General features: G+C 41.9%; 1 protein-coding gene across 2 annotated transcripts; it reads right to left on the bottom strand.

The window, feature by feature from the left end:
• Nucleotides 1-8,138: 8,138 nt before the first annotated feature.
• Nucleotides 8,139-11,148, bottom strand: snx10b (sorting nexin 10b). Of its 2 annotated transcripts, none has more exons than XM_008291040.1 (6): nucleotides 11,018-11,148; nucleotides 10,656-10,742; nucleotides 10,461-10,561; nucleotides 10,255-10,356; nucleotides 9,871-10,080; nucleotides 8,139-9,763 (listed from the first exon to the last, which is right to left on the bottom strand). In XM_008291040.1, the coding sequence occupies exons 1-6, from the start codon at nucleotides 11,048-11,050 to the stop codon at nucleotides 9,634-9,636; spliced, it is 663 nt and encodes a 220-aa protein (XP_008289262.1). In that variant the 5' UTR covers nucleotides 11,051-11,148; the 3' UTR covers nucleotides 8,139-9,633. The 2 variants fall into 2 exon arrangements, with proteins under 2 accessions (XP_008289262.1, XP_008289263.1); XM_008291041.1 differs by having other exon boundaries at nucleotides 10,656-10,739.

Here is an 11,148-nt window from a genome sequence, read left to right as displayed (position 1 = left end):
CATCCCGCTGAGGTTACATACATACTGTACATATCTTTTTACAATCTCCTCGCTGAAACACTTTTTTCTTTACATTTCGGGGTAATGCTCTTCGTTTTCGGTTGGGTACAGCCAAAAGTGGCCTTGTCAAGGGTTTTTCAAGGTTGGGAGAAAATGGGAAGGAAAAATGCATTTATTAACCAATAACTCACTATATCTTTTCCTCCTTTTTCCTTTCTATTTTTTTTCTTCCTTGCTCCTGTCTCACTGTTTTGTTCCCGTTGAGTGATGAGCCAGTCCTCTTGTCCTCTGGGTGACATTCAAAGTCGACATAAATCCTGCTCTTTACGGTATAATGCAGCGATAAAGCTTCTCTACTAATTGAAGATGTAATGAATTACCATAATTAGTTATTGAATATACTGCATTGAACATAGAGACTGGAATGCTTTGTTTTAGGGCAGGGGAGGGATGTATGTTGGAGGAATGTAATATTTGGCCACAGAGAGCTTTTTAAAAATTTTTCTTTTTTTTTTTTTAGCTTCAATCATTTCGCTTATGAAACACTTTCGGGGTTGCTGCTGAATTGTGGATTTTAACACATAAACACAAATATTTCTACAGTGCTGTCATAGTGCGTTATTCCCCTTAAGAGCCCTCCTTTTAATGTTTGGCAATGGGTTAGGTGGCCAAAGGCAAGTAAGGCTAAATATTGCCTCTCATTTTTATGTGCCAATAAAGGATTTCCTTAATGGATGTCAACTTCACCCCCCATCTCCTGTTAGATTTGGACAGCCATATCCCCAGAATATACAGGTTCTTTTATTGCAATTTAACATCAAGATATAATGTTTCAAAGATAAATGCCACCCGTGCCATTAATCTCCCAGGCACTAAATTACACTAATGATACCAGAATATCACTAATTAATACTTTCATCCATAAAGACACACTTTCGCCAGCCAAATCTATATAGATTGAGCTGCTGAGCACTAATAAATAAAGTTGCTGAGAAAGATGATGGAAATATAAAACAAATTTCAGGACAAAACACATTCGTCGTCATTTTTTCTTTTCACTGATGGACCTCAAATAAGTTAAAACCAACACACTGCCAACTCTAACAGACATTTTAAAATTTCCAATGTTTTGCTGTTTATCATCGTGGATAAATAACTTTTAGTGCACTAAAATCCCCTTTTGCTCATCTTTGTCATCCCCATTTCATATCATCACCCCACAGGCTCGATGAGAAGGCTAAAGGCTTGATCTATACCACTTTAGAGAGGTAATCTTGATCAAGCTGTCAGCTGTTTCTTCTGCTCTTTAACCAGGTCACTCTGCAATACATCACGCTGAGGTTTCATAGAGAGTTTCTGTCAGGAATAACACAGCTTTATTTATGTGGTATCCCCTGGCATTTTGCAGGAAATGTATTACCTCTCCAACTGGCCCTATGTCAGCATTCCATTAAAGCCTCTTCCCCCCTCGGTCTAAATCTTAAAATCCGAAATAGACACTTTTTAAATGTAAGTCACTCTTAATTGAGGTCAGTTTCCGCTAACATAACTCACGGCAGCACCTGACAAATTAAGGTTTCCTCCGGTTTGGCTTATGACATTGTGAGGAAGACACACAAGTGTGTTTAAAGCGGGAGCTAACAACAATCATGACAGGCTGCTCTGGTCGTTCATGTTTCTGGAATTTGAGGCTTGGATTTCTTATTTATTTTAGTGATTTTTCAATATTTAATGTGTAATATTACGAGCTGCAGACCAGGGTTAGTGGCAGGCCAGTAAATATGGGTCCAGACGGGTCATTTATTACATGCACCACGCCCACTTCTCTCACATGTTATCAGTGTCTGCTCTCTCTTCCCGTTAATAGCCTTGTGGGAGCTGCAGACAGTGATGTCAAAGGAAGACCTGTATATCTGTGGAGCTGGGGAGACACAAGTGGCTCCCGGTGGGTCGCAAAAAGTCAAGTTTCCTGGCCCTCAAAATCAGCGCCATCAACCACCGTGCCGGCTGATATTTTAAACAAATGAAGCTGTTATGGCTGCAGAGAGGCTTGTCATCTCTCTCGCATTGCCGCTACGAACTTGGGGCTCATGTTCCCCAGGCGCTTGGGGTTGGCGGTCCGGGCTGTCAGGTCCCGGCTAGAGCTATGTGCTGACATGTCACTCAAGATAAATCAGGCTTATCAAAGTGACAGGTGTTTGTCCACCTGCTATAAACATCTCCCACACCTCACTCATGCTCCATCTCTCTGGCACGGATTATTTATAAGGCTGCAGCCTCCGTAATCTGGCCCTGTTTACTCTCCTGCTGCGGCTCTAATATCAGGTCAGTGCTCTGCCGCTGATTTACTGAACTAGTTAGCGTGGTGAGTAATGACCCCGGATGGTTTGGGAGGATAGTTTGTAATCAAATGAGGTCAGAGACGCTGTAACTGTAATTACAGCCCTTTACACCTACACGCACTGCATGCCAATCCTGTGCAAATTGATCTCCACTTTTACTCTCCTACTCTTTAAGTTAGCGTCGTAGTCACCTCACATTGGGGTTGGGGTTCCATCTCAATGTCAGTCCTTTATATAGCAGCGTTGTGTAAGACAGAGGAAGTAAAGGTATGAGGCTTGAGTTACAGGAGCTTGCTGAGCTAACTGAGTCACTGGATAGCAGATTGTTGCCATCACTCCCACTTAGTGTCAGCTCTGGTATGCATCCAAAGCACTGGTCCTGCCAAGCTAACCTGAGCTAATTTAAAGCCCAGCGTACACATGAAGCTTCTCATCAGTGTAGAATGACGTGACCTCAGCGTCAGGCCAGTGGTTTCCGCTGAGGACACCGCGGTTGGTTTTGACGCCTGATTTAGACTGATTGATTCGGAGATCTGATTTCGAGGTGAATCGTTAAATTTTACTGCTTCATATTTATATTTATCGATGTAATGTATTACATCGGGGAAGTATTTGGACAACTTTGCAAGGCGATATAATGTGAAGTATAAATTATTTCATTAATATACAAAATGTGTTGAGGGAGAATTCTAAGGAAAGTACATTTTTTAGGTATTTCACTTTGTAGAACTTAGAAACGGGGATCAACATTTCAAAATGACAGAAATCTCACTGCACTAAAACACTTTGATTGCACTATGTATCCCTCTCCCTTGTGCTTTTGGGTTTTCGCAGAGTTTCTTGGAGTTTTCCAGACTCGTGCTGCTGGTGTATTTATACTGCGATTAATCAAAAAACCTCTTTACAAATGATCTCCGTTTATACAAATGATCTGACTTCTAAATTTGACTCGATTGGCTGCATGAGTTTAAGATTTTGGATTCTTTTCAAAATCTTAAAAAGAGTCAGTGAATCTACTTCAAGTCAATGTGGCAAAGCAATAAAAATGATAAACAACATAAATATAAAATTTCTCTACATGTGGCCAATCGGTTTTTGTGTTTTCAGCTGGAGAGCCTCCACATTTATAGGTCATCTGATGACACCTAAACCAACCTTGTTTGTCCACAAAGCTAGTAAATAGAACTTTGAGTGCAGATAAAGTTGCTCCCAAAGGTCAAGAATACACGTCCATGCTCAAATGACGCTGCATGTTCAATACCCAGAGTTCAAACATATTGGATAAACTTCTGTGCAGGACTTCATGTGTATAAACCACACCTGCAGAACTTCTTGGTTTGGCAGTCCACATCATTTTACGTGCATATTAATGAATTTGATATCGGCCTATTCACGTACCATGAATAATAATCATTGGAATTTAGGATACTCATTACATATGTATTACATGAGTAGCAGGTGGGGTAATTTGAGTAATTTGTGGCTATATGCAGACATTGGGATGATGGACGGTGTCTGGAGAAGACAAGCTGAGCCGGTCAGTGGATCTACTGCAGAGTAAGGAGAATTTAGGCTCATCATAAAAGATTTCTCCTTGCCTCTTATTTCACTTGGACATTTTTATGTTTTTTTTATTTTCTACCTCATTGCAGCCGTGAGCTGCCTGCTGATTTACACACACTGGCAGTGAAGCTCAGAGGCCCCGAGAGATGGTGCCCTCTACCCCTCCATTTCTTTCCCCCCTTGTTCCTCCACCCTCCGTCGTCTTCCCACTGCCACCGCTGGCAGCCTCCCCGCTCGCCGGACTGGGCCTGAGCAAAGAACTCCCCCTCTACTCGTTCCTCATCCCTAACAAGACGTAAGTCTGGAGGGGTTGTTATTTACACATGATCTTATGACGCACAGAGGGCCATGTTTCCCTGTACCAACACACAAATTCATATATGTATTAGATATATCTGTATATGTATATGTAGATATGTCTATATGTGTGTGTACGTGCTGTGTTTGCATGAAGTCGTAAAACACTTGATCCACAAAAAATACACCGAGCGCAAAAGACATCACGGAGCTCGTATTCCACTGCAGAATTCTTTTACTTTGGAGCTTCTCACAGCACATCAGGAGTCTTGTTTGTAAAATATGTACGTTTGTGTTTCTTTCTGTAAAGAAATGAATTTTACTGTTCAAACTGTTCATACCCATGCCAAATTTTCATTTCTAGTATGTTTTTATTTGACCAATTGGGGTTTATGGACTGGAAATCACATAAATAAGCAACAAAAGACTGTAAGACATTGAGTTTAGAGATAGTAATGATAGATTTGAACTAATTCTTCATTTTTTTTACATTTTATACCCCTTTAAATTGTCACAAACTTTTGAGAAAATGCAGTTTCTATTCCTTACAAAACAGTCCTGGTAACACCTACCGTGCTCTACAGTGTTCCAATGCACTATAAAATGAGAACAGCTGATGCAGTCGTTCTCTGGTTGGTAGTTAATTGCAGGTAATGACTAAAACCATGGAGCCAAGTGAGCTGCTGTTAGGGTCCACCACTGAGAGAGAGCTGCACATTGTGGTTGCTCACAGGACATTTAAAGGCTGTAAAGTCACATCCCAGTGTTTTCAAGGTTCAGTGGTCACAGCAAAAGCATCATCTAAAACAAGGAGTTCCACGCTGTGAAGCATCTTAAAGGATGTGGTAGGAAGCCAAAAGTGAGGCCTGTGCTTGCATAAATCATAGAGGCCAAGAAAAATGTTAGAATCAGCAACAAGAGCATCCTGATGAATGTGAGCAGTTCTGGTAGCAACTTGTCAAACAAGGCTGGCCTCCATGAAGACCAAGGAGGATCCACTTCTCCAAGACAGACACACTGAAGATCAGCTGGACAAAGAAGAAAGCTGCTGCTTCATCATTTGTCTGGTAAGCTAAAAATGGAGTTGTTTGGACACAAAGAGAAGTATTCAAGCCCAACAACAGCATGCCCACAGTCAAACATGGTGGTGGAATGTGATGCTTCAGGGCTGTTGTTCAGTCGGTGGACCAGGCAGCCTGGTCAAAGTAAACAACATCATGAGAAAAGAGGAGCACATTCAGATTGGGAGGAACACATCAGGCAGTCTGCAGAGAAACTGCTCCTTGGGCAGCATTTGAGCTTCTAGCAGAACGATGATGTGAAACATGCAGCCAAAGTGGTGAAGAAACGGCGAAGAGAAAACAATGAGGAGATGTTGAAGTGTCTGGACCTGAATCCAGCCAGATTCTGTGAAGGAACTGAAGAGCAGAGTGATGGAGAGGAAGCCTTCAATCTTAATAAAGCTGGAAATCATCACGAAAAGAGGAACAAATTCCTGTTGGAGACATGTGGAAACACTGTTCGCAAATATAACAACTGTTTGATTGATGTGGTGGCAAATATAAGCTTTGTTTTGACTGCTGGATGTGACATCTCTGCTAAAAATGTTAAAAATGCATAATTAACATGTCCAACACAACGTCTTACTATCTTGTTCCTCTTGCTGATATGATTTCCAGCCAGAAGAAACCTACTAATCCACCATAAATCAAGATTTGGGACGGGTATGAATAATTTGGGGCTTAACTGTACATAAACATATACACAGAGGCGCAGAGTTGTTGTCTTAACACAAGGCCCTTCCTTCTCATCCATCTGTTTTCTGCACACGCCAGAGGAAGCATATCTGATTTTACACACCGTATTATTTCAGGAAATTATGAAGCCGTGATCTCAACTTCCTTCCCCTCCCCCCCTCGGGCCCATGTGTTCAAGGCAGAGGAGCTAGTTTCACGCTGATCAGCTCTGATTCCAGGAGATGGGAAGCTGTTGCTCGCCTTGGTACAGTGATCACGCCCGTTCTCAGTAATTGCTACATCCACACACCAACAGGCGACAGCATGTGGAAGGAGAAATAGCAGGTATAGCTTATGCATAACTTCAGGAGGGGGGAAAGGTAAGGCTGCTGGGTTTGATGAATGACGGATAGCTCGAATGTCGGCTCATTTCCATCTGCGACATTTGAGCGACAGAGAAAAATGTTTCAGCCTTGAGGAAAAGTGTTTTTTTTTTTTACCAGATTAAAGCAGGTACTAGTTTTCGTGCACACACACACACATGCACACACTAAGAGCACACACAGCCACAAGGACAGATGTAACATCTGAAAATCCTGTTTTGGCTGTCAGGTTGTGGAATTTTTGTGGCCCTCAGTAAATCACAGCTGAGTATTGGCATGAAATGTGGGAGACCTTGAAAAATGTTCACTGGAGGAGTTTGTTATTAACACTTCAGTTAGCTCCCAGATCATTTAGCTCATCGGGCCCTATAGTGAATGTGGTTGTTTTGCTATCTAACAAGTTGCACATCACCAGCTTGTGCCATTATCATATCGCTGCCGTTGGCGTGTAATTCTGGCATCGTTTCTTGAGGTCTCATCCCCTATCTGCTGGCGAGGTTTCTCTGATATCGACTCATCCTGGTTCCACACAGTTGCAGTCACAGAGATTTAATATCTCAAGTGGTGCTGAGCTCCTATTGCTACTAATGGATTCTGTATAATGTGGCACTTAAAATGCATGAGCAGCCTCTGATTTATCAGTAATTTGCCTCCACTGGAGCATATCTCCCTCAATACTTCCATTTGTGTTTAGCTCTGTAGAGGCACCCTGATTGGGATTTCATATTGTTTCACATTTGACAATCTTTCCAACGCATAAAATGGATTTTTGCCTTTTGTGATTCTGCGTTAATTACACAACAGAGGGAATGGTAAGTCAAGCACGAGTTCACAGGCACGAGGTGGGGTTTATTTGAGCTGTCGTGGCAGAAAAGACACGCTGGCTCGGCCTGAGGCAGATGGGCATATCCCAGAGGGCCCATTTTCCTTTATCTGATCTTCTACTGTTTTATGTGTCAAACAATAAGCATACTAATTACATTAAACAGAGCTAAAGCATTGGTGGAAATAGTCAAAATGTAATTTCACTGCACGCTTTTCTGGTTTTCTAGCTTAAACCTACCCTGAAAACCCAGTAATTTAACTCACTCCTTGTGTTTTCACTCCATCTGACCTCTTTAGGGTCAAACAGCACAGAGCAGGGAGCTGCTAGCAATTGATCTGATGGGTTTAAATGTGTCAGTGTTGTCAGAGGCGCGCTGACAGGCCAGGCTACAGCGGCTCAAGGTTAACAGCCAGTCGAGCTGAGTCACAGACCATTGAAAGACGAGTCAATACTCCCGGACAGATCAGATTAAAGCCGGCAATGTAAATGTTTCTATCCACAGGATTGTAAAGCAACAAACAAGGCTCCACTGTTACGAAGGCCTGTTTCAAGCTATGTGAGTGGAACTCAGTGTCTCAAAGTCCAACAAGATTAATTCCTTCCTTGTACATGTTTAGCATATTTAACAACCTCCTACAGTCGCTTCCTTTTTGTAATGTAGCCAAGACTTCCCAACACAGCCTTCATCACTCCTCATAAATATTTAAACAGAAACTGAAATTAAGTTGTCTAAAGTGTTTTAATTACTGGAAATTTATCGATTTCATTAATTCATTAAACAGATCGTGCATAAATTCTGTAAATTTTGGGGGGGAATTCTGAATGCTAATGTCTTTATTCATTTGTTTCTTATTTTAGTGGACTAAAAATGGTGCAATTTAAAGATGTTGTATCTTGAAACACTGGAACTGGCTTATAAAATACTCACAATCTTTAGGTTTTTAAACTGAAGATAGAAAAGTTCTACACAAATTGCCACAAGACAAAGAAACATAGGTCATATTTTAATGTATTATTATTTTTAGACAGATTTGTGTATATATCAGAGAGTTTACAGACATTATGTCAGTCAAATATAATTCAAATATATAAATTAGAACTGAATAGAACATTTTTTTGATGACTAACTGCTAAAATTATCTTAGAAAGTTGTTTTTTTTTGCAGAAGGACAAGTAAAAGATGCAAAAGAATCTAACAATCAGATGATAATGTGCATGCTTTAGAGTAAAACTGCTTAATTTTACCACCCTATGCGTGTTTCGTGGGTATATTAAGAGACATAAACCTTCTTTTGAATATCCAGCAAAAGCAAACATCTGCAGCACTGACAGCCCTTGTGCACGTGTTTGAAGCTGCAGGATGGTACTGACAGGCAGTGACAAAGGTGGCACATGCATGTACCGCATTAGCATACATAGATCTCCACCCACACATCTTCAGGAAAGACATCCCACCCCCCAAGTCTGAGTTTATGGGCTTTCTGTTTCCCAAACCGCTGTGCTGCTCAGAGAGGGTCTGAGGTGACGTCACCTCTCTGTAACATAAGCCTATTGTCTGTTCCTGTTCTGAATTTATAATGAATCACACGGCCGCTGCAGAGAGGAACAGCTAATCTAATTAGCGCTGCAGAAATGTCAGTTTGCCTTCGCTCTGTTTAGTGGTCATTACCTCTGCATAAGCGTGATGGTGCTCACTGTGGGAGAACATACACGCACACACACACATGCAAAGACACGAGCGAGCGAACACAAAGCAAGGGAGGCAGATAGAAAGGGTGGCTTGTCAGTGCAGCTGGCGTTTTGTTCAGCAGGGAGCAATGTAGCCTGTCTACCTGGTGGCCCTCTCAGACAGGAGCGAGTCCATTGGGATCCTACAGGACTCTCCTACCAGCCTCACACCTGACAGGGGGGCTGTCTGAAAAACCCTGCAGAGACCCTATTATACATGTCACACCGCTAAGCACTGCAGTGGCCACCAGATGACAAGCTCCCCCACTTTATTAGGAGTGGGAGAGGCATTATTCTGTCACTGCTGAACATATTACATTGTTATCCGCACACATGTGGCCGGTTTCACAGCACGAATGAGCAAAAGTCAAGATGCTTCTGTGAAGTTTGTTTATGAAGCACATGTAGACAGATACAGCATGTGAACACACAAACAGATACATGCAACAACACTGCCATCTTTAGGCAAATTGTAGACACAACTTAAGCAGACAGCACACTGACAAGACTTGAAGGATAAAGTGCAAAATATGCAAATAATACATTAAAACTACAATTTACACTCCTTTTTTTCAAAACAGATTGTCTTACTGAGAACATGTGTTTAGAAATGAAATCATTTGGAGCAACCGTGCAACCAAAAAATGCAGTACGACAGGGTAACAGGTAGCTTTCTTATTCTCAGAAACAAAAAGTTTTTATGAGATGCCAGTGTGAGTAGACTCCGACATTCTGCCAACAGCACGAAGATGATGTTTTCATGTAGAACCAGACGAACAGCTTAGTGTTTCCTCCTGACTGGTTCCCATGAGATCGAGTAAAGCTGAACTCTTTGATTTGTTTATTCCTAAATCTTTAATCTTGTGTTCTGGGTCTCTGCACTCTGAGCTGGAACAACACAGACAAGAAGAGAGGAGTTAGATAGAAGGATATCTCCTATAATCTGTCCTGGGAAATACATCAGTGACTAAAAGTGATATTTTGCCTTGTTGTACCTATCTGAGTCAGAGTCACACGACATGCTGAGGTCCTTCTGCAGGTCCTCCACTGAGTGGAACCTCCTCAGGCCACAGCGCTCGACGGCCTGGGCCACGGAGTAGTGGGTCCGTCCGGCAGCGCAGGCCTCCATTTTGGCCACGCTGAGCTGTGACTGTAGGAAAAGGTGCAGGCAACTGTCGGACAGCAGCAGAGGGCTCTGAAGGATCCTGAAAAAGTAGGACAATGAAGACAGGGTTGTTGTACTCAGCATATTGTATTGTCTGTGAATGTGAAACCAGCAGTCATGTGGTGTGGTGTTTGTGGAAACTGCATACCACAGTTTTGCTATACTTGTGCTGTAGTATGTCAAAGTTCAGAAATTGATAAATCAATTTTCTTACTGTTCCAAAAACTTCTGGAGCCCTTTCATGCGATCACCGATCTGCCTGGCGTTGTTCAGACTGAAAAAAGGGTTTTTAGGGGGCAGCTCTGGAAGCCGTACCCTGCGAAGAAAACAAGAGCAGGTAAAAAAAATGATAGGATCCAGTGAGCAAGTTCTGTTTTTTTGACAAAACATGTCACTACAAACCACAGTGAATAGATTTACCTCAGCAGTGAATTTGCTTGCAGTTTCTGTCTGAGCCATACGAACTCGCTGTACCGCCGTCTTACACTCGAGGTCTTCTTGGTGAAGCACACACTGTCGGTCTAAAACAGGACACACCAGTGTGACACACATTTCACAGGGAGCTTCCTTAAATGACTGTAGAAATTTAAACAACTGTCATTATATTTTACTTACATGTAAACAAATTTCATAGTCTATGTAGGCGTGCCAGAAATCATTCTTTTGTATCCGCGGGTCCCGCACCCAGACACTAGTGATCTGCTGCATGGAGGAGGCAGAAGAGACCCTGAAACACTGAACTGAATGCACTCTGTTATGAAAAGTGGGAAGGTTTTTATTGGCAGATAGAGGAAGTGCCATGACCAAGACGAGAAGAATGAAAATAGGAAATTCCCAGTAAGTATCCTTCCTTAATCAGTACAAAAAAATGTGTTGTTTTGTTCAGGCTGTGGAACTTCTGGATTGAACATGCAGTTTCTTAAAAGTCTCAGTACACACACATTTATAAAACTCTCTCAGACTTGAAACAGACTTACCTGACTCTTAGTGTGGTCATTTTCTTCCCTCATAATCCAAAATGTTTAAAGCTTGAATGTGAGTCACCGAAAATCCGACAGACAACGTGAGGCTTAGCTTAGGAGTACTACCTTTTATTTGTACTTTTACT

The sequence above is a fragment of the Stegastes partitus genome, unplaced genomic scaffold (genome assembly GCF_000690725.1).
Source record: "Stegastes partitus isolate 25-593 unplaced genomic scaffold, Stegastes_partitus-1.0.2 Scaffold711, whole genome shotgun sequence".
Taxonomy (NCBI): Eukaryota; Metazoa; Chordata; class Actinopteri; family Pomacentridae; genus Stegastes; species Stegastes partitus.
This window is presented reverse-complemented; position numbering and strand designations above follow the sequence as displayed.

Coding starts and splice junctions, on each gene's coding strand:
- snx10b (XM_008291040.1), bottom strand. CDS start 11,050: ATGAGGGAAGAAAATGACCACACTAAGAGTCAG. Junction 10,743..11,017: donor ATGACCACACTAAGAGTCAG/GTAAGTCTGTTT, acceptor TCCTCCATGCAG/CAGATCACTAGTGTCTGGGT. Junction 10,562..10,655: donor ACTATGAAATTTGTTTACAT/GTAAGTAAAATA, acceptor GTCCTGTTTTAG/ACCGACAGTGTGTGCTTCAC.